Source organism: Pipra filicauda, unplaced genomic scaffold (assembly GCF_003945595.2).
Source record: "Pipra filicauda isolate LSUMZ 115617 unplaced genomic scaffold, ASM394559v2 scaffold13_size5146498_pilon, whole genome shotgun sequence".
NCBI lineage: Eukaryota > Metazoa > Chordata > Aves > Passeriformes > Pipridae > Pipra > Pipra filicauda.
Genome location: NW_024103874.1, coordinates 1,804,059 through 1,831,420, shown reverse-complemented (window position 1 = coordinate 1,831,420; position 27,362 = coordinate 1,804,059). Strand labels below are relative to the sequence as shown.

Genomic DNA, 27,362 nt, shown 5'->3' with positions numbered 1-27,362 from the left:
TACTCCTTGGGTTTTTTCATCTTACCAGATGGATGCTGTTTGGAGTGTGCTGTAGGACACTTTAGGGATCTTGCTGCGGGGTTAATTGTGCGCCCAGCGAAGAGCTGTGCTTGCAGACATCAGTGCATGCCCGGGCTTCTGAAAGACCCGGCTGCCAGACGGGGCTGCCTCTATCAGACGGCTTTTTGCCTCGCCTTTGTTGTCTGGGTCCTTGTCTGCAGCTCCAGCCTGGGCCAGCGTTCCCAGACATCGCCACCTCCACCATCCCCTTCCTCCCGGAGCGCCCTGGTGCTGCCTGCGGAGCTGGGACCCCCGGGCAGAGATGCCCGTGCCCATCCCTGGGATAAAGCCCTGCACGTGGCAAAACACCAACCCTGGGCAGGGAGCACCACCTCAGACCGACTCAAAAGGGAGATTTAGCTTTCTTTGGGCTTTTTTCCTGTGTGTTTTAAATATTCCACCATCTCCCCAGTAACTCCGGGGTGTCTCTGATGTGGATGTCAGACTTTTGGATTTCTGTAAATGACTTGTGCATCCTTCTCTTTCCTGTTGAGGGGGATCAGTGTGGCTGAGCATGGTGAGGCACTGCCATTCTCCCCCTGCACACGGAGCAAGAAGGGGTGCTGCAGTTTCTGCTGGGTTTTGTGTCTGCTGTCGTGCTTCTCACAAAGAGTGGCTGGGAATGGATGTGGAGAGGGAAGAGGGAATACTCTCAGCAAGGGCCGAAATGGCTATTCATCTGATTTAGGAGGAGATGCCATCCTTGAACTCTGTGAAATCAAAGGGCAGGGTGGAGGATTTGCACAAAACAAAATTCACATAGCTAAACATGTAACTACATGAAAGTACGTGATTTCTTAGAGGTTTGGGTGAATTCTGTCTGAGAGAAGCTGGGTCATGCTCTGCATTCACTGCAGTGCTCCCCTGTGAAAATGCCAATACGCACCGTTCTTTATTTTATTGTTGTGGGTTTAGGCATTTTGTTATATTAGTCTTAAATGGGTTTGTTTCCATAGCTGCATACTGCTGATAAAATCCCAGTGTAGGATCTCTCAGTCTCCCTGGGCATGTGTACCAAAATAAATCACAGGCAGTTGTCAGAAGAAGAGCTGCTGCCATGGCAGGTTCCAAGCTGTGAGGAAGTTGGGGCTGGACCCTGCTGAGACTGCAGGCGTGTGACATCCCATCCTGGTGCCACCACGCAGTGTCCTGCCACAGCTCCCAGCTCTGTGGGCAGCATTGGTGCCTTGGTGGTCCCAGGGACCTGGAGCACCTGAGGAAGGAGCTGCTGCAGGAGAGGTGATGTTTTGGAAGTGGAGTAGGAAACGATGGAGGCAGGGGGTGTAGAAACTCCCTGGCCCTCACCTTTTTTCAGGTAGAAAGGTGTGGTTGTGGTAGGGTATGCAGTTGAGGATTGGCATCAGGTGGCTGCCAGGATAACAAAACTCCTCTCCTGCTCTGAATTCACTGTATTCACCATCAGCTGTTAATATTTCACCTCTCATCAGAAGGGGGTGGGTTTTTCATGGCTATTAAAACTATCTCAGGGGCTGAGGCTGGTTTTGCTCAGCTTCACGCTGTAACTCCAAAGGTCTGGCCTGGGCCAGTGAGCACTGCTGATGCCCAGGGTGGTACCACACCAGTGCCACCATGGGTCACAGTGTGTCCTGTACAGCCAGGACCTGTCTGTACAGCCAGGTTGGAGCACATCTTCTGGCAGGAAACCCAGTTTCTGAGAGGTACTTATCTTTCCTTCAGGAAGAGTGAAACTAATGGTTTTTGTTTTCCCCAGAGTTCTGACCTGCAGGTTGGCAGGTTTTGGTGCAGGTCCAGCCCCACTGTGTGCTGGGTGTGCTCAGGGCAAGGTGATGCTCCTGGTCCCTGCAGTGGCATGGTCAGGGCATGGCCAAGGGCATGGCCAGGGTGTGGGAGCACCTGAGTCCTTGCCCTGAGGGCACGTGGGGGGCAGCTGGCCCGGAGTGCTTCCCCTCACTGCTCTGCCAGGGGTGTCCTTAACCCCCCCGGATGCTCTCTCTCTCCTTTAATGCATCTTTTTAAGTACTGGGTAATAGTGTTTTCTCTCTGGCAGAGATGAACAGAGGGCTTTTAATAGGTCTTTTGTTTTCTCTCCGTGCAGTTCCCTGGCAGTAACCTGCCATTCGCTCCAGCATTTATTTAGGGTATTTGTATTTTTATATGTGAGGACCTCAACACTGAGAAGGCAGGGGGTTTGTCCAGGGTCACACAAGAAATATGTGGCAGAGCTGGGGCTCGGCTTCAGCTTTTCTGAATGTTGAGCTGATCTCTGGGCTTGGCAGAGTGGGAATGTCGTGGTTTGTCCCGTTTTAACTGAGCCAGACAAGGAGGGAAGAAAATAAAGGCTCTGTGGAAGGAAGGAAGCATATTTTTTTTGCTCTCCCCTGTTGGCAGTCTGCATAGAGCTAGAATTGCACGATCAGTGTGTTCAGGAGCGTGAGGACTGTATGTGTGAAATACACGGAGGCAAAGGGAAACCCGGGGCTGGTCAGGCTGGAAATCGGACGGGCTCCTTCATTTCCACTGATTCCAGCTGCGCTGGGGACTGGGAGCTGCCCAGAAAACTCAGCCCTGCGCTGGGGAGGAGGGGTGGGCTGTGCGTGCCCCCCCTCCCCGAGCAGGCGGTGGGTTTTTGGGGCGATGCTGTCGGTGGCTGCAGCTGGGACCGCCTCGTGCTCCTGCCCCGCAGCGCTGTGTGCCTGCCTTGTCTGAGGCAGCCCCAGCACAATGCTCGCCTTCACTCCCCGTCAGACTGGAGGTCTAGACGGTCTCCCTGCCTTTTGTTATCAGGGTCACAGGTTAGGGAGTGTTCCCAGCTCCTTTTCCCTCCGCTGGCCAGGAATCCTTCCCAGAACCGAGTGCTCTGCTTAAGGCCTGCAGAGGGGACCCCTCCGGAGGGAGTCACCCCATTACCCAAATGCACTTAGACTGAAAATTATTGTGGCAGCTCCCAAAAAGAAATGTGCTTTTGAAATGCAGTCGGGATCACCCCCACTCCAGTTCTTGCCGGCACAGATGCTCAGCTGACACCAGCTAAATAGAAACCTTTTAGCCCTTGCCAGTAAGTCTGGAGCAAACTGCCAAAAAGCATCGAGGACCAAGATACAAAACGAAGTCAGGCCTGAGCAAAGTACTTGCAAAGGAAAGATGGAACTGATGTGCTCTGTCTCTTGATTTTTAGCACATGAGATGCTTCAGTCTCGGGGTTTTGTTAAAATACAATGGTGGCATTTTAAAGGTTTTCAGCAGATACAAAGCAAGTCCCCTAGCAACAAAGGGAAGTTTTTTTTGCTTAATGCAGACTTTTTTTAACATGTAGCATTTGGGATTTTTTTTCTCCCTCCTTAAATCAAGGATAGGTTTGGCTGAAGGAGAAGTTTTTAGTGGCTTTTAGACATATTTAGAGATGAGACTTGAACGCTTCATGTGCATCTGCTTGTTGCCCTTGCCCCGGCCCACCCTGGCAGGCTGAGCTCTCCTGCAGCATCCGTCTTCCTCTGGCCAGGAGGTACCTCTGTGCTGCAGCCCCTTGCTTAGGGTGGGAGGCAAAGAGGAGGGAACAGTTCGGTTAAAAGTTGGGAGCAACTTTTTTCTTCTTCCTGGCAAGAAGACATAATAAAAAAAAATTGGCGGATTCATGCTTCTTATTATTGAATTAAAATCTATTAAATAATATCAGAGAGCCAAAACCTGGAATTGCTATTAGGCACTGCTCTTGGTGAAGTGAAACACTTCTGGATCTGGCTCACTTCTGCATTTCGTGTGTGTGTGCATGTGTATCATGTGTGAAGAATGAGTCTATGAAGCTCAAATAGAGGGTTTTAAATAGAAATAACGCTGGCAGCTCTTTCTCCCTGAATCCAAGGCTATTATGTGTCTGGCTCTGGCCAACATGAATTGCAGAGGAAGTTCATGTGAACTCCATGGCTGATTTGGCAGCTGCACAGCCGTGCTGGGTGCGAAGCCCGGGCGCTGTTGAGCAGCAGCGATGACATTTTTTGGTGTCTGGTGATTTACCTCTTTGCAGAGGGTGAGGGGGGGCCAAGGGAGCCTGTTTCCCACCCCAGTCCTGGCACTTGCAGTGCTGGTGCAGGAATGGACACGTTGGGTGGTGGTGGCCCAGCTTCTTCCCCAAAGCTTTATCTGTGATCCCAGATGCTCCCGCTCTTGGGTGAACGTTGCTGGCTTGCGCTGCCTGGGGCACACGGGCCATCCTGGGGCACACGGGCCATCCTGGGGCACATGGGCCATCCTGGGGCACATGGGCCATCCTGCTCGCAGTGGTGGAGACCCTGCAGCCCCCAAACCTGCCCCTCTTCTCCTGTGGAAATCCTCATGCAGCACTGGGAGCATAGTGCACCTGTGTGCACCACGGCAGCAGGAACAATTTGGGGTTAATTCCTCTGTGAACCCGCAATGCACCAAATGATGCTGCTTGTATGGGGCGTGGGGGGAAATAATGTTAAATTAAACTCTCCATAAGGGAAGAAAAGCATCCAACCCCATTCTTTACTGCTCATTTTAGTAATTTCTTCCAGATAACCTACACATCTGTGTCAGTGCAATTAAAGTAGAAATTCTGTCTAATGAACAGTTGTAGCCCTTGGGCTATTGCGGAATGAACAATGAAGTTGGAAACAGTCTTATTAAAATAATAATTAAGAAACAAGAGTTGGGAGACAGAGGGAGGTGCAGACGAGGTGGTAGTGGGATGCTGTAGGGTGAGGAGCAGAGAAGAACTGAGTTCATCCCCATTTTGAACTTCCAGGGGTGACTCCCACCATGGGCTCCCCCCAGTAGAAGGGACTGGATGGTGCAGTTGGACCCGGGGCTGGGCACAGCCTAGTCCCCTTCCCTTGCCAGGGGCACGTGGTCATGCCATGGCACAACAAAACAGTCTCTAAAGCCAGTCTTGCACTTGGTAAAAGCGTTGCCCCGAGGGTGCTGTTGGCCTGTGGGCACTGGCTTTGTCGTGAGCAGCCTTAGCCGTCCTGTTCAGCAGATCAGCTATTTTGTCTATATATTTTATTTTGAGTTTTTTGGTTCTTCAACAGCTGATAAAGCTCAGGGAGGAGAATGTTTTTTGTGTTAGACAGGATTATATCTTGTTTTGCCTTTTCCAGAAAACGGTCCTTTCTCAGTAAAAAAAACAACGCTGTGCACACCCACATAGTTTGCTTTAACCTTCCTTTTTCTCTTGCTTTCCTGAGGACAGGGACTAACCAGGCTGAACTGTGTCAGTGATGGGGACTGGCCAGTTTTTCTCATGTGATGTAGATTGTTCTTTTGTTTTTAAATAACATTGAAAAGAAATTTTGTGTTTTTATTTAACCCTTGGGATTATGTTAGTGTCTCTCCACGAGTTATCATTTTATGCCAGTAAAACAGTTAAAACTTGGAGCTGGCTTTTTCAAACTTAATACACTCCTATTTAGAAATGCATGTGCTGCAGAAAGCTACTGACATCTCAGATTAATAAAATAAATAAATAAATAAAGCAAATGCCATAAAAAAAGAAGCCAGACAAATCCCACTGGAATGATACATTGGAATGATTTTAGTGGGATTTATATCTATGAGCTGTGGGGGTTTTGTGGTTTTTTTCTTTTGAAATGGTTGTGAACCAGAGTGATTACTTATCATTTTCATTTTAACTCCATCTGACAAATCGTTTTAGATGGAGAAAGCAATACTGCATCTTTAAATGGCTACTCTGTCAGCGCATCTTGCAGGGCTTTAAATGCCCTTTGTTATCGCAGTCTAGACAGGACGCAGGCGGAATATTTGATATGTTATAAGGCAAAGATGTGACAAGGTTGAATTAATTTACCGGCTTATTTAAAACTGAATTTCAAAACGTTTTTCCTTACAAACTTGTCTTTTTTTTCTCCCTATCCTATATTTTTTTTTTCGAAGTTAGTACAGTATGTTTCAACTGTTTAGACTGGGAGAGGAGACATTGGCTTACTGCAGCCTGCAGTACTTTAATTGCCCTTTTTATGACTGTCTAGACATCATGCAGATGCATGTTTGTGGTGAGAAGACATTTCCCCCTCTGGTTATACGATAGTCTGAAACCTTTACATTCCCTATCTCCTTACCCCCTCTGCCTCGGAATGCGCTTTACTCCCTCCATCCCTGAAAATCACTTTTTCCCCTCTTGTTTTATTTTTTGAAGGACAGTTCAGCCCCCGTTTTCCTGCTCTTTCTGGCGTGCTGGTTTGCAGATGCTGGTGCTTTGGGGGGGATGAAGGTGTGAGGAGGGGGTTACTCCCGGGTCACACTGCAGCGGGCACAGCTGGGGGTGTCCCCGCACCCCCGTATCCCGGTGTGGGTGCGGGTCCCCGGCCGCGGGCGCTCCGCCGGTGTAAGAATGAACATTTCAGCGAGGTTTGAATGGGTGCGGGAGTTTTAGTTATGCAAATCGATGCATTAATTAACCCCGTTGCTATAGCTACTGCTTTATTGTTAAATTCAGTGAAAAGGGGACAGGCTGTGTCCGTGGATAATCCTTTCCTCCGTGCTCTGCCCCCATCCCGCCCTCCCGAGCGCCCCGCGCCCGGCGCGGGGCAGCTGCCGCCCGCATCCCGTATCCCGAATCCTGCATCCCGCGGGCAGGTGCCGGGGGAGCGCCGGGCCGGGAGCGGCCGGGATGGGCCAGCCGGGGCTCCGCCGCCTCCCCTCGAGCCCATTGTGGGGGCTGACCCGGGGTCGGCTCCCCGCAGCCCCCCCGTGTGTCTGGGGCTGCGCCGGGACGGGACGGGGGAGCGGGACAATGGGGCGGCAGGAGGGACACAGATGGGCCGGGATGGAGATGGGGAATTCTTGGAGATGGGGAGGAGAGCCCGAAATGGAGATGGGGATGCTCGGGGAGGGCAGGGGAGCCCAGCCCTGTTCTTGGCCCCACACCCTGCTTGTTATGGGGCTTCTCTTTGTATGCGCCCTAAAACCTGGGTATGCAAACCCCCCCAGCGAAACAGACTTCCCAGCAGATCTGCTGTGGGAGTTAAAACCTTTCTCAGGCTGTTGCTGCAACTGAGGTGGAAGTAAATTTATTACCTTTAATTTTGTCAGATTTGGGGCGGTTGTACTCACCTCCCCCATTCACTCTGGTGTGTGTGTGTATATATATATATAAATATAATTTTTTTTCACATCTCTGTGAGAGTGTGCACATGCATTCGCTCCCATCTGGTGGTGGAGACCAGTTCAGACCAGTTCAAGAGCTGAACTTGAATCCCGTGGTGACCAGATGCAGTGTGTGTGTCTGGGCATTTGCATGCATTTTGCATATTTTTTCTTTTTCCTGCGATGCATAATTATGTCTGTAACTTAAGATTGTCCTTGTTCCGTGGGAGTAACTTACCTTGCCAAAGGTCACTCCTTTGGTAGGCAAAAGCTGCAGAGTGATGCAGATGATAACGGGGCTTAGGAAGCGGCAGAGGAGGGAGCGTTTCCTGCTGCTCGGCCCTGGACTGCGCTGAGGAAATCCGGTCGCAGTTCCAGCCCTGTCGTGACCTGTGTGGCTTTGGCCAACTTGCTCAATCTGGGTTTCAACACCCGTCTGCGAGCCGGGGCAGCCCCTGTGGCACTGCTGCCCGAGGGTGCGTGTCCTGGAGCCCCAAGGGGAGCTACAGCCTCGGGGTGGGGGCATGGCGGGGTCCCTGGCACTGCTCCCAAAGGCTGACGGGCTCCTCTCTCCAAGCGAGGTGATGGGGGGAGCCATTCACACAGGAGAAATGCTGTAGGAGCAGAGGTTCCCTGGCTGCAGCTCGTGGTGCTTTGTGGCTTCTCTGTGCCTCCACCACGCCCCTGAGCCGGGTGTTGGCGAGAGTCGATGGGTGTCGTGTTTGTGGCACTGCCGCTGTCCCTGCGTCCCTCCCGGGGTGCCCCTGCTCGAGGGCTGTTCCCACAGGACTTGCTGAGCACCGTGATGGGAGTTGGGTGCTGGCAGTGGGGCACCTGACACACGGTGGGCTCCAGCAGGGCTGTGGCTGAGTATGTTGGGAATTGACCAACAAATAGTTTTCCCAAGAATGAGTGGAAATGGAAACTTTCTAGGGGACAGCCTGAGTGGAGGGAAGTGGAAAGAGAGGACACTGGGGAGGGAGACCTGGTAAAACCCTGTACATACAGCATTTGTTGAGCTGGGAGAGGCTGCGGTCCCTGCTGATGGCAGCCGTAAACCCCCGTCTCCACTGGCTGTTGCACTGTGAGTGTCCCACGTGGAGCAGGACAGCCTGTGCCATCTCACTGCTTTGCAGGCAAGGGGAATGCTTTGCTGCTCCCTGCCTTTCTGTACAGTGCACCGGGTCCTCGTGACCTCCTGAATTAAAGTTGCCTTGTTTTGGTGGGCCTGGTGACAAGTGAATCCCATATTCCTTGGTGTCTCTGCAGGAGGAGCAGCAGGAGGAGGGAGCAGGCTCCGGCACTGTGGGACATGGTGCAGGTGGCTGTGGCTGACTGAGGCTGCAGGTGCCCTGTCGGTGCGAGGCAGCTCCGTTGCAGTGGGAAACAGGGCTGAAAGGAAGCTGGAATCGGAAACCCCGTCCCTAATTGCCGTTAGCTTTCTGGAGAGGTGGCAAAGCCCTCCCTGGATGGAACACTTGCTCTCCTTGCAGCGTCCGCGTCTGGCAATTTGTCTGTCGAAACAGATGTGGGCAGCGACAAACATCTATTTCTATAACTAGAAACAAATTTGGTAATTGCCTCTTTCAACAGGACTTGCTCAAGCAGGAAATGAAATTCCTAAATGGCAGTTAGCAAAAGTATTTATAGCTAAGTTCATAAATGAGATGTGCTTTCCTTTGTCATGAGTTTCTGCTGGGTGGAAGGAAAAAAAAAACCCCTACAGTAGCAAGCCACATATTGATCAGGAGTGTTTCCAGCGTATACGAAAATACTTATTTATTCATGTGTTTATTTTTACTGGCTGTTAGAAATACCCCTGACAAACAAAACCTGTCTGATCTTTTAGGGTCAGCTGGTAGGGTTTGATCCAGATATTGTTTATTTTCAGTCATTATTTGGTAGATTTTTTTTCCTGGTTCAGGCTGTTTATGATTGCAAACGGTAAACTCTTGTTCCTGTGTCCCTCTCTGGGTGCTGATGTTCAAGGGGGGAGGGTGATGCTCTGTCCTCACCCCTGCCCAGACATCTTCCAGGCCTGATGCCATCGTGCTGCCCCTGGGGGATCAGGAGATACTCTGGATATTCTCAGCTTGGTGGGGGCCGTGAGCCTTGCTCCACGTTTTCTAGTGAGCAAGCAGATTTACCTGCTTTTAAGTGCAAAATCAAAATGACTTTATTCTTTTAATCCAGTTTAGCTGTTCTCACCCTTGGGAGTAACTTCAAAAGCAAGGTACTCCTTCCAGCCATCTCGGCAGGCTGGGATCAGGCTCACTGTGCATGAAATACCTTGTCTCAAAACCCTGGACAAGGGGAGGGTGAGAGAAATAGGCACAAAAAGGGAGAGAAGAGGTTGGCATATGCAAGATTTTAGAGTCTGGGTGTCCCAAAGAACCTTGTTAGTTCTCATTGCTCCGAGGGAGCTGTTTCATGTCTTCAGGAGTTTCTCTAAACACGTCTCCATTTGACAGGTCTCTGCTCGGAGCCGGGAAGTGTCCCAGCTGACAGAGCTGCTGACCCAGCTCTCACGTTTGCCATTTCCATGTAAAAGCTGAGTTCCACCGTGCCGATCCTGCCTTTCTGGCCCTTGAATGCATGTCCTGCTCCCTGCCCTGCCACTAAGCCGTGCGAGCTCAGGAAGGTCACCTTTTGAAAACAGGCCCAGAGTGTTGCTGTGTTTTAAGAACTGAAAAATTTTCTGAAGCTCGACCAGTCTGATGTTTCCGTGGCTATTAAGCATGAAATGGGGCCGTTTCCTTTAAAACAAACAAAATTGGGGGTGGGGATGCAGGATGAGGCCATCATTTGTCACTGACTCAAGAGGATGTGATGCTTGATTACCCAAGGTGACAGATGAAGAAAAAGAACTATATTAAACACACTTATAGCCCAAGAATTGGCACTATGAACAGGACTTCTTGGGGCCCCATCAGCTGTTTGCCAGCAATATTTTTTCTAAACTGGCTTCTTTTTTGAGTCCCACTTGCTCCCTGCCCTCCTTCCCCACTCTCAGCCTGCCGTCACTGGCTCGCGCTGTGTCATTTCTGCTCATTACCTCAGAACTGGCCGTGCTGAATCTGGAAATGCAGTTTAGCTGCATTTAACTGTACTGATGATGCATGGAGCAGGCCCAAATCCAACGGGCTCTTCCCAGCTGTCCTGCCTGTTGTCACGGGACTGATCCTGGTCTCTTTGATGCCTCAGTGTTGCTGCAGCTTCAGGGTGCTGCTGGTTGGAGCCAACCTCAATATCGAGATCATATTCTGTACTTACTCCAGTACTTCCCGTGCTCCCTTGTAAACAAATACAATTGCTGACAGTCTGATGGGCCCTTGGTATCTGGTTTTATGGAGGTATTAGAAGATAAATGCAGCAGATGCTAATACAAAAATAGTGCAGTAATGACTTCGCCTGGTCTGATTGTTTCTAAGATGACCTAACAGACGAGTGGGGAGGGTGAGTAATCTGCCATCTGAAGTTCTTTGTTCTTTCATCTCTTCTTCCCTGTCCTAAGAGAGAGAACATTGGTCTCTTTAACGAGTGGAGCTCAGCATCTGGTGGATGAAATGGACTCTGAACCAGGAGCAGCATTTGGTGCTGCACCCTCTCTGTCAGCCTTTGGATTCCAGCTGTTGCCTGGAGCTGTTTTGGTTCTTGCTTAAATTAGAGCAGTTCAAATGTAATATTTAGCATAATGGGCATGTCCCTTTTCCAAGCAGGGCTGGGAAGGATGTGCCAGGGCAGAGCTGCTTGCACTGGGCAGTATGGCTGCTGTGCCAGGGTATTTTCCCCATGCTGTATGAGCAGGGAAGGGTAAGGGGTCCCACACTGACCCTGCTGCCACTCCAGTGGGATGCTGCAGAGTCTGAGTCCCTGCAGCCACTCACTGAGGAGCTGGGAGTTTATTCCCTACTGAAACCATAGCTCAGAAGGGTGACTAGATTCAGATGGCTCTTTTCAAATTCACATTCTTTAGCTTTGCATAGAAAAAATCCACTCTTTGGCTACACTGCTCAACCCACATCCTTTCACAGAGGCTTTGATGAGCATCTGGCATAACAACTGCACCTCTGCTGGACTCAGTTCTGCTGAGTTTAACCCTCAGGTCCTTCCAGGGAGCCACATGCTGCTCCAAAGTGTGCCCACATTTTGCTTTAACATCTATCCCTTGTTCTCCACAAGTATGCTTGCAGCTGGCAGGCAAAAAATCTTGGGGCAGGCAGGGCTCTAAACTGAGCACAAGGACTGGACAGACCTCAGGCCAGCTCTGTGGAGCTCACTTTGGTCCAGGCCTGCTACAGACTGGTTAAGTAACATCAGCACTGGCCTTTCTGGTTCTCTGCTTGCAAAAGTCAGCATGTTGGTCTGTGTAAGGCAAGGTGGTACGGGGTGTCCTCAGCTTTCATTCTCCAGCAGTGATTAGGACTTGTTTTGTGCCCTAATTATTGGGGCGTGCAAGGTAGCGGGAGGCTCCCAGCTGTTCATGGCAAGGGCTGTCCTTGTGTGTCTCCTTGTTTTTGAGGGTGCCTCTGGGCACCACTGGAGCTGTGGTGCTCTGAAAAGTCAGCGAAGACTGGGGAGGGGAGCGAGTCAGGCTGTCAGGGAGCTGACAGAATGGATAAGAGTGTCTCCTCCTCCTCTGCAGCCTGCTGGTGCCCAAGCCCCTACCCTTGCTGCTGCCTTCAGCCGGAGATGTGGGTGCTGAGAACGGCTGAAAGTCAGACCCATCACTTCTAGTTTAGGGCAGTGTCTCTGCCTACCCACTGGCAATGAGTTTCGTGCGAAGGCGGCAGCCCAGGTCTGTTGGAGAAAATGCTGGGTCATGTCCTTTGTCTGCCTGTCAAAGCCCCCTGGTGGGTAGGGGAGCAGGCAGGGACCTCTGGACCAGCAGCTGAGAAGGATGTTTGCTAAAGGGTGCTAATGAAGCAACTCAGGTTTTGGGTGCTGATAGACACTGATGCTGGGAGAAGGGGACCTTGGTCTGCCCCTATTCAAGACTTGTTTTCCTCTTTGAGGGACTGCACAAGCTGCAAAGCTGAGAAGCCTTTAAGGTTACTGATCTGAAACTGTTCTTGGCTGAAATCCTTGAGCAGCCCTGCTGGGTGCCCCACAAACATTGTAAGTGCAGGATTTGGGGAGTCATGAGCAGGGAGGAAAAATGCATGGATGCTCTTCAGCTCCAAGCTTCAAATTAATGGAGGTACCAGTCTGATTTGGACTGATTTCTCCCCACCAGCTTCGTGTCTCTCTTGTGTGGCTTCATCTACACATGGCCAGTCAAAAGCCAGCTGTACCCTTATTTATGTTTTCTGTGTGCTTTTTTTGACGTAACTAAAGCGCTGCCATCAAGGGCCATGAGGAACTTCTTCAAACAGAAGATGCCTAAGGGTGGGGGTGGATGAAAAGATGAGAAAATTGGGAGGAGAGGGAACTGCAGTCAGGACTGTGCACATCTCTGCTGTGTCTTGCTCTGAGTTGTGCAGCCAGGGCAGCTCTGTGGATATCAGAGGTGTTAATGGAAAATCGGGGATGAAAGTGCTCGCTGCAGGTTTGTCAACACTTTTCATTAATTCATCCAGTTAATTTTGCCATGTCTGGAAAGATTCTGTGTTGTGTGTAGAGACTTTCTTTTCTGGAGTGTGATGGGGGTGCATGGAGGACAGTGTTGCAGTCAGTCGAACTTACCCTAAATCCCCAAGGATTACAGAAGAAGCCAGGACATGCAGTGTGACATTACAGTGTCCCCATATTTAGGTGACAGGCAGCAATTCATTTACAGATTTCAGGAGCTTCAGGACAGGTCATGACCTGACTCTCTCCAGTCCCTGGGGGCTGTGCCAGAGTCTGGTGCTGCTCACCAGGTGCTGCTGCTGGACGGTCCCCACTGAGATGCCCCACTCTGTGTCACTGCAGGCTCTCGGCTGGAATCTGTTGACTCACAGTGCTGAGTCACCTGGTGAACTAGGCTCTGTAAATAACCATGGGCACCAAGGAGCAGAAAGTGCTGCTTCACAGTTGGAGCAGGGGCTCTGGGGGCAGGCAGAGAGACGCTTTTCTTTCTCTAAGCCTCCCCGAGCTCTGTGCATGGTGCTGACAGGTATCCTGCTGCCAACCCACACACCTAAGGGCAGGTCGCTGGCAGAGGGCTCGGGTGCCCTGTGCTGTGGATTCCCTGGTCACACTTATAGGTTTGTGCCCAGTAATTGTATCCTGTTGCCGGTGATTTTTTCAGCTCCGTGCCTGCACTGAGGGCTGAGCTCCTTCTGCAGTCCCAGGAGGGACCAAGTTCCTCAGTGAGGCTGAGTCAGAGCTGGTCTTGCTCCTGGGCTGAGTGACCCAGGGAAAGACTTTGTCCCTCTGCAGTAGCTGGGCTGGGAGCCTGAGTTTAGCACTTGGCAGCTGATCTCAGTGCCTGGGGTCAGGGTGAGCACTCCTCTGCCTCACCGTGGTGCATCTCCTGTGCCAGGCTTTGCTCCAGCTGCTTGCCCTCTTTGGCTTCCCAGGAACCTGAATGACATCATTCCCCACCATCTATCTGTGCATTGACTCCATCCATAGGCTATGGCCTTGTCATCCAGGAGGGAGGGAGGCTGTGATGTGCCACCACTGTGGGCAAAGCCTTGCTCTGAAACCCTGGCTGGGGTGGGCAGAAGGTCTGCAGGGCAGGACGGGGCCAGGGAACTCATGTGACCTGCCATGAGAAGTCATCCATAGCCTGTGTCTTCTGGAGGCTAAAGAGGTGCTGCCCAGGTTTGTACCAGACTTGATTACATCTCTTTGTCCTTCAACAGGGAAGTTAGAAAAGCCTCAGTCTGTTTGTGCCTTTTTTTTTGAGGCTCGTCAGGCAGCAGCAGGAGGGATCTCTGTACAACACTGCCCCATTGAGCTGTGGTGTAAAAGTTGTTGGAAATGTGTTGGAGAAAGTGAAGATCAGAGGTGGAGGGAGGCTCAATACATTTAGCTTTCCTTGGCTCCTTACATTAGGCACTTTCAGGATTTTTCTCTGGGTACATAAGTGACATTTAATTAAAAATAATCCTTATGTACAGTGGCAGTGATGGCACACAGTGATTCAGGGGGAAATGCTGTTTCCACAGTTCTCTGAAACTTCTAAAATGGCAAAATCCGCGTTGTTCTCAGTCCCTTTTTAGTCTCCCTGACTCTACTCACTTCCTTTTGGATTTTTCTGCTGCTCAGATTCGTATCAGTTTCTAGATTAGGGTAAAGCTTTCATTTCAAACCCACGTTCTCCCTTTGCTGTGACCTGTGCTGTTGCAGATGCTGGGGCACTGCTGGAAGTTGCCCTGTGGTGGAGGGTCTGTTCCCAGCGCTCCCAAGGCCCAGAGGAGGCTTTGCCAGACTCTTACCAGCTCTCCTCTCCATCAGGCACACAGAGTGAGCTCAAAACACAGGTTTAGATGTAATGTATTTTCCCAAAGAATGCTGAGGAAAAAAGTGATAGTGGGGCTCTGATGCTGAGGGACTGTCTTGGGAACATTCAGAAGCTGAGATGCATATTCCATCCATCCTGGGTAAAAATTAATTGTTGGTTCATTAACTTTGAACAGCGAGGCTTGTTTGCGAGGTATCTCACCCTGCCTGGATTGCCTCACACGGGCTGATGTCCACCAGAAGATGAAATCAGCAGCAGGAGTTGTTTCTCCACACCCTTAAGAGCATGTTTTGGATAGTCTGTGTGAGCTTGTGATCAGACTTATCATACTTGAACTGTCCCAGCAATGTTTCGAGTCAGAACTAAGGGATTTTTAATGTCAAAAATACCCAGAGGAAGTGAAAGGAGAAGCAAAGTGTTCTGCAGGAGATTCTCTGCTGGCTTTAGTTTTGTCGCAACAAAACAGACCTGGGTTTTATCATGGTGCACCACAATGTTTATGATGACTGGAATTGGGGTTTTTTAAAATTTGGTTTTTTTTCTTAGGAATCATGGCTAGTGCAACTACTTCTGTTCAGCTTAGCCGTTATCTCCTCAGTAACTTCACTTCTCATCATTACAGTATATACAGAAATTGTAATTGAATCTTATGGATAGTTGGTTTAACCTGCAGATGTGTATTATACCTGGCTGACTACAAAGGTCATCTTGGCTGAGGCCCTGTCTGAAAGCTGTTCTGTCCACTTGTAAGTAATAGCTGCAGAATGAGTGCAGCAAAATACAGGGTTTTGGGGTTTTTTTTTCCTCCTTTATCCTTGCTGGTGGTTTAGAGCGTTTGTCTTCCTCAGAGGTAGCCTATGTGGAAGGAAGAGCATTAATAAAGTTTATAGTAAGCATTTTATGAACTGTAGTGTAGCTGTAAAAGGTAAGGCAATGCATTTAAAGTGCGTCCCAGCCTCACCTCCCCTGCGGCCCTCGTGAGCCGCGAGGGTGTGCAGAGGCTCGGCGCTCCCAGAGTCACCGTTGACTCAAATCACCCTCCTTGTAAAAATGTTAATGGATTTTCAACCTCTGGGTGCCAGGTATTTTGTTTATAGGCACTCGAGGAAGCTCAGAGATGCACCTTCCTGCAGCTGCTTCTGTCGAGCGGTGAGCGTGGTCCACAGTGGGACGAGTGGGGTCGTGCCAGTGAGGTGCCCCCCACGTCAGCTCTACTCACATAAATTCCGAGTGCTTTAGGGCATTGTGGTCTTGGTGGCCAGGGGGTGGGCAGCAAGGACATGAGCTGCCTCCTAGATACACCTCCGAGCAGGAGAGCAGGCTTTGGGAAGCGGCGGAGTCTCCGATCGCTCGTTAACGTGTCCCTGTAATCTCCCGTGAAACCCTCGCTCAGGGCCACGCGTGGTTGGAAGTGGCAAGCGAGCGGTGAACGTGAAGAATGGGACGTGACAGGAGGTTTGACTCGATCACGAACACCCGGCTTCGGGATGGTGAGAATCTGGGGGGGGGGAAATTGCTTTAGTTGCAAAACGGTTGCACGCACGGTGACCGGCTCCCGGAGCTGCCGCGTCTAGACAGGAAATACGGAAAAGCAGGTTGTGTCACTTAAATGTGATGTCTGAACCTGTTAGTTTGAAACGTATTCTGGAATAAAAATTATGCAAAATTAAATTAGTGTGACCTTGCTTTGCATTTGGAGGCGGAATATGCCCATCTTGTAAAGCCTAGTGCATTTATAACACTTCCCCTGGGGAAAATTACAGAGAGAAATGGAATGAGGTCTCTTCTAATTGAAAAGTGACAATGATTAGGAAGCCAAATACAAAATGTGTTGAGTATTTTTTTTCTTGTTTTGTTGTGTGTGTGTTTTTAAGAATACCAGTAGAATTATAAATTATGTGCTTTGCAGTTTGGCTTGTTTTTCATTCCCCAAAGGCTTTTTATTAGCATAGCAGCTGAATTGCACTTGTATAATAATGTATTAACTCAAACTTGGGGTTTTTAATGATCTTTCTTCATTAGTTTGACTGAGCTGCTTGGATAAAATCTTACTGAGTATATCCAGCTTTTCAGTGTGTTGGGTTTGTTTTTCCCTTCTGCAAATGAAGCCCATGAAGACAAGTTAAAACAGAGGGAGAGTTGGCAGAAACTTTGGTGCCTCGAGTGGGAATGAGTCTCTTGAAACTTGAAAAGCACAAATTGAGTGTGTGGGCCTTTTTTTGGTTTGGTTTGACTTTTATTTTATTTTTTCCAAAGGCCAGATTGGGCAACATGAGTGTTCTTGGGATTAAAGCTCATCTCTGCATATGGGATGGGTTTGCTCCTGGGCATGGCGAGGCTGGGCTGCTCCTCACAGCCTGGGCTTGGGATAGAGATGGGGCAGGAGGAACATCCCTGCTGGAAAGCAGAGTCCCCTTTGTTCTGGTACTCATCCTGTGCCTTCCTATTGCACCTGTTGGCAAGTGTTTTGTAATACTCCAGTTACAGGAGTCCCAGAGCACTGAAGGCTGAATGGGGGTGGATGAGACGCAGGCGTGTTGTCCTAAACCCTGATGGAATTTCCACCCTTTCTTCTGCTTCAGGCTCTGCTGGTTCTATGTCTATATGTGTGTGGGGGGAGCCTGGTTTAGGTCATTTGTAAGTGACACATCTTGTGTGTGTTCCCTCCTTGGAAGGAATTAGGGCAGCACTTCCTGATGGCCAAAACTTCACCTGGGTCACCAAAGTACCAGGACCAATTTAGCAAGGTTTGGTTCATTTAAGGGACCTCTCATCCTAGGAAAGGAACTTTCCTTTACAACTACTTTAGTCTTGTTTTTCTTCAGAAATACCTTTTTTAACAGAAAAGGAAGTTTTCCATCACTGGCTCCATTTATATTTTTTCTTGTGTTTTCTTACCGTGGCCAAAGCACATGGTGCATTTGAGGCTGAAGTGACTCATCTTCCTAAAAACTTCTGGGTTTCTTTTTTCTTTTTTTTGTTTAGTTTTTTCTTTTCCATAACGAATTCTGAAAAAAAAAAAAAAATGGGCTCTGCACCCAGGCTGGGTGGCTGCTCTGCAGCATATGAGTTGTGTTTAAAAGAAATGAGCTCTTGTTTGAGCCAGTTTCTCCAGCACAAGGCACCGCTGGCAGCTCTTGGGTCCAGTCGCCTGTCATTCCCAAGGGTGAGCTGTGCTGCTTTGGGGCTGGATCAAATGGTTGGGAATCTGGGGGGGTTTTATCCATGCTCTTCCTCTCACAGTGGCGTGGGGCACCTTGCTGGGGTTGCTGTGAAAGACCCAGAGCTTGTCCTTTAAGATGAAAGGCATTTTCAAGGCAAAACTCCTTTTGCAACGTTTGGCTTTTAATCCCTCTCTCCCCACCCCGTGTGCATCCTTCTGGTGTAGAGGAGCTGCGTTTTAGGGGTGCTCCAAGTCCCTCACTCGAAGTGCCAGATAAGGCTCCTGCTTTCAAGGCATAATTCTGCTTTCTGCAGGCAGTGGGCAGTGGCAGAAATAGCTGCTGTTTAGCAGAAAGAGCTCCAAGGTAACTGGCAGTGCTCACCACCTGGACTGTTTTCTTGACATTTATTTGCTTTTACTGGCACTCAAATGCCACCTGTCAGGAGAAAACTTTCCACAAAAAAAAAATGAAAAATAATAAATTTGCCTGACTCAGCAGAAGCCACCCCAGCTGGTGTGAGTGGTGTGATGCTGCCCTTGGAGGTCTGCTGGGCCTTGCCATGTATATACAAACATATACGTGTGTGTCTGTATAGATTAAATACAGATGGCAGCATCCACGATAGCTTAGGGCACAGCTTTCCTAAACTGGATTTTATAGCTGTCCCTACTGAGAAGCAAACAAAGTGTAAATCCCCAGAACTATTAAATGTTGCTGGTCTGGCCCCTCCTTTATGTTGGGTAGTGGAGTTGCTGCTGCCCAGCCCTGGGCACTGTTGGCACGAGGGGGTTTGGAGGGAAGTGGCTGAGTGGTTTGGGGATGGCAGGTATTCCCTGGCTGCCAAATGCATGGAAATAACGACCCAGGGAGTGCTACGTTTGCCTCTAGTACTCAATTTTCCTAAGCCTCAGAGAGGTGTGAGGAATTATTTCCTTAGGAAATTTTAGGAGTGGCTTCTTACTGCCTCCTGCCAAGTGTCTGCAGAGTTAACCGGATAGTCTGTTGTTTGCTTGTTCTTGTTTGTTTGGAGGGGTTTTGGCAGCTTTTCTTTATGCCAGTTCAAGCCACTCAAGCTGCCACTGCCGAGCCCTGAGCCCAGGGATGTCTGGAGCTCCGGGATGTGGCCCCCATGGGCAGACACATCGCACCCATCTGGCGTCTCACCGAAAAGCAGGAGGTCTCCCCGCCTGCTTCCTGTGGTGGATGGGCAGCGATGGAGAGAGGGGGGCTGCCAGTGCCTGCTGTGCTGTGCCATCCCCTGGGCTCCCACTGTGATGCCCCTGACAGAGGGGACATGTGCCTGGTGCAGGAATGTGCCAAGGAGGACTCCAGTCCGGTCCTCCCTGGAGGAAGGAGTGGTGGTGATGGGAAGAGAATTACAGAAATTTAGCTTTCATTCAGCTAAATGGTTTCATTAGGATGAATTATGCTGGTTCATGGCTGTGTGGCCCCGAGTGAGGCACTGGGATGCTCCTGGTTTTGTACCTGGCAGTGGGGATGTCTAGCACCCTGCAGCCAGGAGGGCTTTGGGAGGTCTGGTCTGTGTTGTAGCCTGGAAACACTGCTTTGTAGATCTTAAAGATACCTCCTAGAGATCCTTCTGTGACAGTGAAAAAGTGAATTAATGAGGTTTTTATTAAGTAGGTAGCTGTGCTCAAAGCACACAGAGCCCACGTAGGCACGTGTGAGAGCTTTAAGGGGAAGGATGAGCAGAGTCATCGCATCTCGGCCACATTAGTTATTCTTGTGCTCAATGAATTGTTGCTTTTCCTGATGGCTCAAAGTCTGTCTGTCTGTCTCTCTTGCAGCGGAGTTGGAGTTTGTACAGATAATCATAATCGTGGTGGTGATGATGGTGATGGTGGTGGTGATCACGTGTCTGCTGAACCACTACAAACTCTCTGCGCGATCCTTCATCAGCCGGCACAGCCAGGGCAGGCGGCGAGACGAGAACCTCTCATCAGTAAGTCACACCCTGCTCTTCCAGTCACCAGTGCCGGATCATGTTTGGCCTTGGCATTGTGTGTCTCTCAGTTATTGGGGGTGGGGGAGCCTTTCAGGGGTGCCTCTGGCTCTTTAGGGTTCTGCATGTGCTAAGTTATTGACAGCCATAGCATCTGCTTTTGCCCTGGGCTTTGCAATTCGGATTTTACATCAGTAAAGTAACTGCACAAGGCTGTTCTTGGCATGTCCTGTTCCTGAAACCACCACGTACCCTCAGCTGGTTGGGGTTCATATGCCTTGTTTCAGCAGCCCCAGGCTATTGAGTTCTTTGACTCCAGTCCGTCTCAAATGACTATATAAAAATTTATTGCCTACCTTGCAGAGAATAGGAAATCCTGACAGACTTGCTCCAGTTTTCACGGATGCTGGTGGTAGAAGGGCCAGAAAACACTTGTCAGCCAGACAAGCAGAAATCTCTCCAAGGGGGTGCACGAGAGGTTCTCTGTAACCCAGGCTCCCTGCCTTATAAAAGCCTGAGGAGAAACATGTTAATTGTACCTCTGACAGGGATTAGAGGGGAAACCTCTCCAGCCTCGAGGCAGATATTGGTTCATGCAGTTTTCTCAAATGCAGTGGCTCAGAGAGACTTAGAAGGATGTACAAAGAAAAGACATCACATTTTCTTGGAGGACAGTGTTTAATTCACAGCTGCCTCCCTGGCTCTGTCTTCAGCGCAGGGGTATCTTGTACTGAGACTTATTTTATTTTTTAGCCTTCACCCTGTAGGATCTGAGAGCTCTTTAAACAATAGGGCTCTCTGAAGGTCACTGCTCCACGCCCCCTCCTTTGCAGGGTCCCAGGGCACGCTGCTGTGGGACAGTGCTCTCTTGAATCAAATCTGTACTCGCTGCAGGAAAAACGATCAAATACTGGGATTGCCTGCTTTTTTGTTTTCTTCTATTTTTCCACTTTTTTTTTTTTCCTGAGGGAGATACCTAACATCTTTTACTGAATCAGCCTTCAGCACAGTGCAGTTGAAGGCTGCCCAGGGCTGTCCCTCTTAGCTGCTCGTTTTGTCACACCCCACACGTGGCAGACAAAGGTCCCTTATCAGTTGCTTTGTGCCGGCTGAGGAAGATTCCCCTTGGGAAGGAGAGCTGTGCAAACCCCAAGCTCAGTTAACTCACCCTTCATCCCGTGGGCTGTGGAGCACATCTGCAGAGTGCACGGCCGTGAGCCCAGCTCGAGGATGTCTGTCCTGCTGCAGCGGGATCAAAGTGCTGGGAATGCTCGATCCCACCTGATCCCGCATTAAACCAGCTGGTGGGAGGGTGGAGATCACTCAGACACCTCCCTGCTTTGCGGATCAGGGCTAAACTCCCTGCAGGCATCCTGGCTTCTCTGGGGGTCACTGAAATCTTATGTTCCTCTTACCATCCTGTGCCCATCCAGCAGTGGCAAAGTGTGGGCACCCGAGCACGAGTTATTAAAAATAGCAGAAACATTGTTTTCCCGTTTTCAGATTTTTTTTTACTGTTTTATCGTGCCCGGAATGTTTTACGTGAACAATGCCAAGTGTTTCATTTTACGTTTTCAAGGCAAAATTCACATCAAACCCTCTTTATTTTAATACACTAATTTCTGTTTTCTTAAGTGGCCTGTTTTTATTTTCTTTAAAAAGATGAAAGAAGGCTAGCATGGAAAGAGAAGAGAAAATCACATGGACATTGACCAAAAATTTCAGGTTGAATGAAAAACGGACTGTTTAAAAAAATAATTCTTTTTACCTTTTATTCTTTTTTTTTCTTTCTAATTTTTTGAATTTTACCAGGCCGACATTTTCAGCCATTTTTTGGCCCAGCTCTGTTATTTACTCAGCTTTCAGACACATCAGTGATTTAATGGCTTTTTGGCAGAGTTTTACCTCTGTGCCTCTGCGTGACCTCAGTGAGGGTGTGGAGTCTTCAAAACCTTTTTTAGATTTAAGGAGAGAAATAGGAATGTGGAATTTTAGTGGTTTTTTTCCCCTCTTTAGAACTATTCCCCATCTCCCTGCGCTGTCCATGCTGTGTGTGCAGTGTTGTTGGAGTGGCAGCAGAGGTTCCCTGTGGCCCAAGCACCTTCCTGATGGGATGGAGAAGCACCTCATGTGCTAATGAGTGGGAATCTCATTACAGTGGGATCCAGCATAATAAAGATCTTAACGGCAGCACCTTTCAGGCTCAGCACAGTGTGCCTTTTAGCAGAAAACAGCTCCAGTCTGAAGGAGGGCTGGGTGTTGGCAGGCAGAGGCCACTCAGGGCTGGATACTGGTTTATGTAATCCATTAAACTTGCGCTGAACTGGTGTTGGGCTTTTTAAATCCCAAACTTCATTTTGGTGTCGTGACCGCAGACGGGCACTGGAGCTGCATTCACGCTTTTCATCTTCTGAAATATTAAAGCAGTTCATCCCATGGTCAGGAGGATGCTCGGTCTGCCGGAGTTGTCCTTTTTTGTTGCTGTAGCTCAAAAATTACAGCTGAAGGAGAAATTAATTTCCCTAAAGGTTGTTTTTTTTTTTTAATGCGGTTCTCGCTGGCAAGCAGTTCTTGTATTACCTCATGTGTTTCTCCATCACTGTTCTCGCTGTACTCAAACTCTGTCTCCTTATGACAAGTAACTTTATTTTTCCAGAACTAAGAATATTTAAGAAATGCTACTGAAAACTTTTTTTTGCAGTCAGAATGACACTGTCCCTGCACCTTTGGAGCAGTGGTATCCCACTCCCCCAGGAAAAAGTGGTTTAACTGCAGTTTCCAAGCATATCTTTGTCCCCCAAAATGGAAAATATGAGTCCCTCTGAAGGCTCAGAAGCTTAATTTGCACCATGCAGCTTTACAGAGAAAATTCTCTGACATTACTAAAACAAGCAGTTCTATAAAAGTGGAAGATTGATTTCTCTAAAAAGAAATTAAAAAGTAATTTTAGGTTCTGCAGCAAGTCCTGGAATACTTGCGGAGGCTTTTACAGCTCTTTTGCTTACCAGACAGCAGAATCTCAGCTTTCATTTCAGAAAACCATGGCTTTCTAGACTGCTCATTGTTGAGATGGATTCAAGTCCTAAATATTCTGAAAATCAGAGGTGAGTGAGGAGAGCCCCGAGGACGAGGGTTCCAACTGTGACCCGCTGGGGCAGCACAGTTTTGCCTGGTTTGGTGGGGCTGTGGAGCCATCCCAGGGCCAAAGTGAAGGCTAAAAGCATGTATGTGTTCTGTCCCTGAGGCTTTTCCCTCCTCTGATTACTGATTTCCAGCAATTTTAATCCCACTGTGGAGTTTTTAGGAGAACTGAGCCATTCCCCAGCTGGGCTCATGGTAGTGTGTCGGTGACGGGGAGTGAGCGTGTCCGGGTCAGGCTCTGGAGTCCCGGCAGAGGTGGTTGGTAACAGCTGCAGAGATCCAGCTCCTATAGAAAACAGATCTCCTGTCTGCTCCTTATATCTGTGAGGATCCCATTTTAGTGCTGTTTGTACTGGTTTGCTGCTCTTGCATCCGTGTGTTGCCCAGAGCATCATTCCTGGACCTCATCTGTCCAAACAGATGAGTTGGCGTGTGAGCCAGAGCTTTGCTTCCAAACACCTGGATGGGATATTGGTGCAGACTCTGGGTGCTTGAGGGTAGGGGATGTTGTGTACGTGCCCTCCCAATTGCCTGCCAGGTGGGGTGTCCCAGCTGAGCACGGCAATGCTCTCAGAGCCGGGATGCAGCCACCCTCATGGGCACTGGCTGACATCACTCCCAGGAAAGGGGGAAGCAGATGGGATATTGCCATGGCACTGCCCACTGCCAAGTTAAATATAAAACATCTAGCAGAAGGCAGTGGGGTACTCACTGCTCAGGAAGTCTGCCACGGGGGCATGGCAAAGTAAACACAATTTTCGGAGTGCTTCCCGCTCCCGCCTGCTGCTTTGGCGTCCTTTGGGATGAGGTGAAAGTCTGGCACTGCATGTGGTGGCACTGGCAATCCTCCCTGTGCCCTTTGGTGTCAGTGCCATGGCTGAGCAGGGAGTCAGAGGCAAGGATTTGGTCTGTGGTAGATGCAGTTCCCCATGGATCTTTTAGCTGCTGGGGGAGTTTGACTGGAGCCTATCCCTGCAGGCAAGAAATCCATGTAAAATGGACCAGACTAAACAGTCGATGCCTGTGTAAACAGTTGCATGTTGGAATCTCAAGGTCTGTAGGAAACACGGGGAAGGGCGGTCACTCAGCCAGCACATTCCACAGCTGTGGCCAGGGAAGGTGCTGGTACTGGGTATTGTGGAACTTTACCTCTGCTCCGAGGAGGTGCTCCTAAAAAATACCAAGAAGGAAAAAGATTCCGGGCCATCTCATTTCCATATAAATCACTGTTTTCTTTGCACTGGCACCAGGACTGCCTTGAGGTTTATGTGCAGAGCTGAGCTTGAAAAACAGGAACCTGATATATTCTGTCCATATCTGATACCATGTGCGATACCATAGGAGAAAATATATTCCAAAGTTGGGGTAAATAAGAAAAAGGGGGGGCAGGGGGATATAATGGGTGGTTTCTCTGCAGATTTTAGCACAGTGCTGGTGCCGTGTTTTGGGCTGTCAGTGCATGTTGCAGGGGGGTGTTGAGGCTCCTGTCACAGCACTGGGGTCTGGCACTGCCCACGGGGACACCCTGGCTCTGTCAGGAGGGGGATTGGAGATGCTGCCATGGCTGCAAGGGAATGCAGCAACCTGTTCCCTTGTGTGTTGCATCCTGGGATGAGGCCAGATGTGCTTCACAGCTGGATGAGGTCCAGGGAGGATCAGACAGGCAAAATCCCTTCTGACTTTATCAGGGAAAGTGCCTGTGGGGTTGCGGTACCACTACAGCTTTTCACAGGGTGTCAGGGCACGGGGCTGCCTGGACCCCCCACCATTAGAGCAATATGTGTTCTCATAGCAGGAAGGTGAGTGGTTTGCTCACCAGGAGGGCCCTGCTGCATAGGCTTTGAGTGGGACACTTAAAGGGATAAAGGGGGTTTCTTTTTCCCTTGGCATTTTTTTTCCACTGTTGGTAAATGCTTCTGCCTGTGCCTGACTTGCTAGTGCAAGGGCTGGAGATTCACCTGCAAGGAACTGAGAAGTGCCAGCTATTCTAGGTTATAATTACAAGCCTTCTGGCTGTTTTCCTCCAGCCCTGCCTGCCAGAGGGATGTTGCTATATGTGAATATTAGCAATATTTAAATATTTCGGTCCCTAAGGCAAAAGTGTCTGGGGTGAACTGTGTACACTCAGAGTATCACTAGCAGATGGGAAGAACCTTTGTTTGTTTGTTTTGATCATGAATTGTAAACTAATCTCAGGGTTTGGGGGAAATTGTGGCTTTATCATGCCTGGGGTTGTTGGCGCCAGGGTTTGGATTGCAGGATCAGGGTGATGTTTGCAGTGTAAGGAAACCTCTACACCTCAATCCCTCAGTCTGTTTTAAGCCAAGGACCACTTATCATTTTGTGGAAAAAATACTCTGGAACCATCCACTTGCTACAGATTTCTATTTTTTAAGCCAAATCAAAATTAGACTTAACATTTGGGTCTTTGCTTATTATCTTTATTTTCCTATGATTTCCTTGATTGTGTGCATCAGAATGTGGGTGTGAGGGGGTTTTTTTTGGTTTGTTTTTTTTTTTTTTTCAATCTTGTCATTATTTCACGGAGCATTTTCTGATGTCTTGTGAATCACCCACGGCTCATGGATCACAAATTGAAAAATACTCCTCTGGCATGTTTGAACCAGGGAAAGAACCATGCTGGGTGTGTGGGGGCGGGAGGGGGGAAGTCTGCAAACGGGAGAGAGGGTTGTTTGCTGGTGTCGTTCTCATCATTCATTCTGCAAATGATCTATTAAATAGAAATGGAGGTGAAAATGGAGGGAAATTTTGATCAGAAGGGATGTTTTCAGTGGTAATACCTTAGCATGTACCTCTGTGACACCCAGCATATATGATCATAGTGAATTCATAAAATTATAGAATCAGCTGGGTTGGAAAAGACCTCTGAGATCATCAAGTCCAACTCTTGATCCACTACCACTGTGGTTACTAGACCATGGCACTAAGTGCCACATCCAGTCTCATCTTAAAAACCTCCAGGGATGGAGAATCCACCACTTCCCTGGGCAGCCCGTTCTGTTGTCTGATTACCCTCTCTGTATCCTCTGGTCATGTGCTGTGTGTTGCTGCAGGAACTTGTTGGCGGCAGCAGCAGCACCGTACCTGGGCTCTGGGCTGAGACCTGGCACGAGCTGTTTGCAGAGGGAGCTTTAACCCACCCTGGCAGTCAGACTCACTGTGCCTTCTCTTCTCCTTTCCAATGCAGGAGGGAAGCCTGTGGCCTTCGGAAAGCACCGTGTCGGGGAACGGAATAACAGAGGTGAGGGCGATGCGGGCGCCGCTGCCTCTCCCGCCGTCCCGCGCTGCAGCGTCTCACACTCCTCGCCCTCTTTCTCTCTCTCTTTCTCCCTTCCAGCAGCAGATCTACACCCCGAGGCCCAGCGACCGCCTGGCAGTGCCATCCTTCCTGCAGAGGGACCGCTTCAACCGGTTCCAGCCCACCTACCCCTACATGCAGCACGAGATCGACCTGCCGCCCACCATCTCGCTGTCGGACGGCGAGGAGCCCCCCCCGTACCAGGGACCCTGCACGCTGCAGCTGCGCGACCCCGAGCAGCAAATGGAGCTCAACAGAGAGTCGGTGCGGGCCCCCCCCAACAGAACCATCTTCGACAGTGACTTGATAGATAACTCGGTGTACGGGGGGCCGTGCCCCCCCAGCAGTAACTCTGGCATCAGCGCGACCTGCTATGGGAGCAATGGCAGGATGGAGGGACCACCCCCGACCTACAGCGAGGTCATCGGGCACTACCCGGGGTCCACGTTTTACCAGCACCAGCAGAACAGCAACGGGATGCCCCCCATCTTGGAGGGCAGCAGACTCCATCACTCACAGATCAATGGCCTTGAGAGCACAACGGCGTGGAACAAAGAGAAAGAGAAACAAAAAGGGCACCCCTTTTAAAAAAAAAAAGAAAGAAAAAAAAAAAGAAAAAAAAAGGAAAAAAAAAAAAGGCAAGAAAGTAAATGAAACACTCTGCACTTCTCATTAAAAGAAAAAGGAGAGAGAGAGTTGAGGAAGATGAGCAAAGAAAAAAAAAAAGCCCTTCCCCATCTCTCCGTGTATAAATATTTACTTGTTATGTCTGGTCTGAATGCACAAGCCTACCAAGCTTGCAAAAACATTTCTTTATTGAGCTGTGTCTAGACGTTTAAAAAGGAAAAAAAAATCAACTGTAGTCTTTTTTTTTTTTTTTTTTTTTGTTTCTAGTTGGGCTGTGTGTGAATGCTTTTTTTTTTGTTTGATATTTCACTTATCTTTAAAAACAAAATATTTGCACAAAAACCATTTTGTTTAAAGATCTGCAATATAAATATATAAATATATATTAAAAATAAGAGAAAGTGTATGTGTAAGGAGCAGGAGTATTTTTGTATTAGAAGAGGCCTATTCAAAAAAAAAAAAAGTTGTTTTCTGAACTAGAAGAAAAATGGCAATTTTTTGAGTGCCAACTCAAAAAGCGTGTATTACATTGTAAAAAAACAAAAAACAAAAAAAAATCAAAAGCAGGGGTTTAGAGTTATTTATATAAAT

General features: G+C 49.1%; 1 protein-coding gene across 4 annotated transcripts in view; it reads left to right on the top strand.

Moving 5' to 3' along the window:
- Positions 1-27,095, top strand: part of PMEPA1 (prostate transmembrane protein, androgen induced 1) — a 44,380-nt gene extending 17,285 nt beyond the window's left edge. The window contains exons 1-4 of one of the 4 annotated variants that reach the window (XM_039378517.1): positions 16,031-16,047; positions 19,530-19,684; positions 26,034-26,087; positions 26,184-26,732. In XM_039378517.1, coding sequence (XP_039234451.1) covers positions 19,571-19,684; positions 26,034-26,087; positions 26,184-26,732 — 717 coding nt within the window. In that variant the 5' untranslated portion in view covers positions 16,031-16,047; positions 19,530-19,570. Of the gene's footprint in view, positions 1-16,030; positions 16,048-19,529; positions 19,685-26,033; positions 26,088-26,183 lie in introns of those variants that run through there. The other 3 variants (XM_039378516.1, XM_027710596.2, XM_027710597.2) reach the window with 3 other exon arrangements.
- Positions 27,096-27,362: the final 267 nt, after the last annotated feature.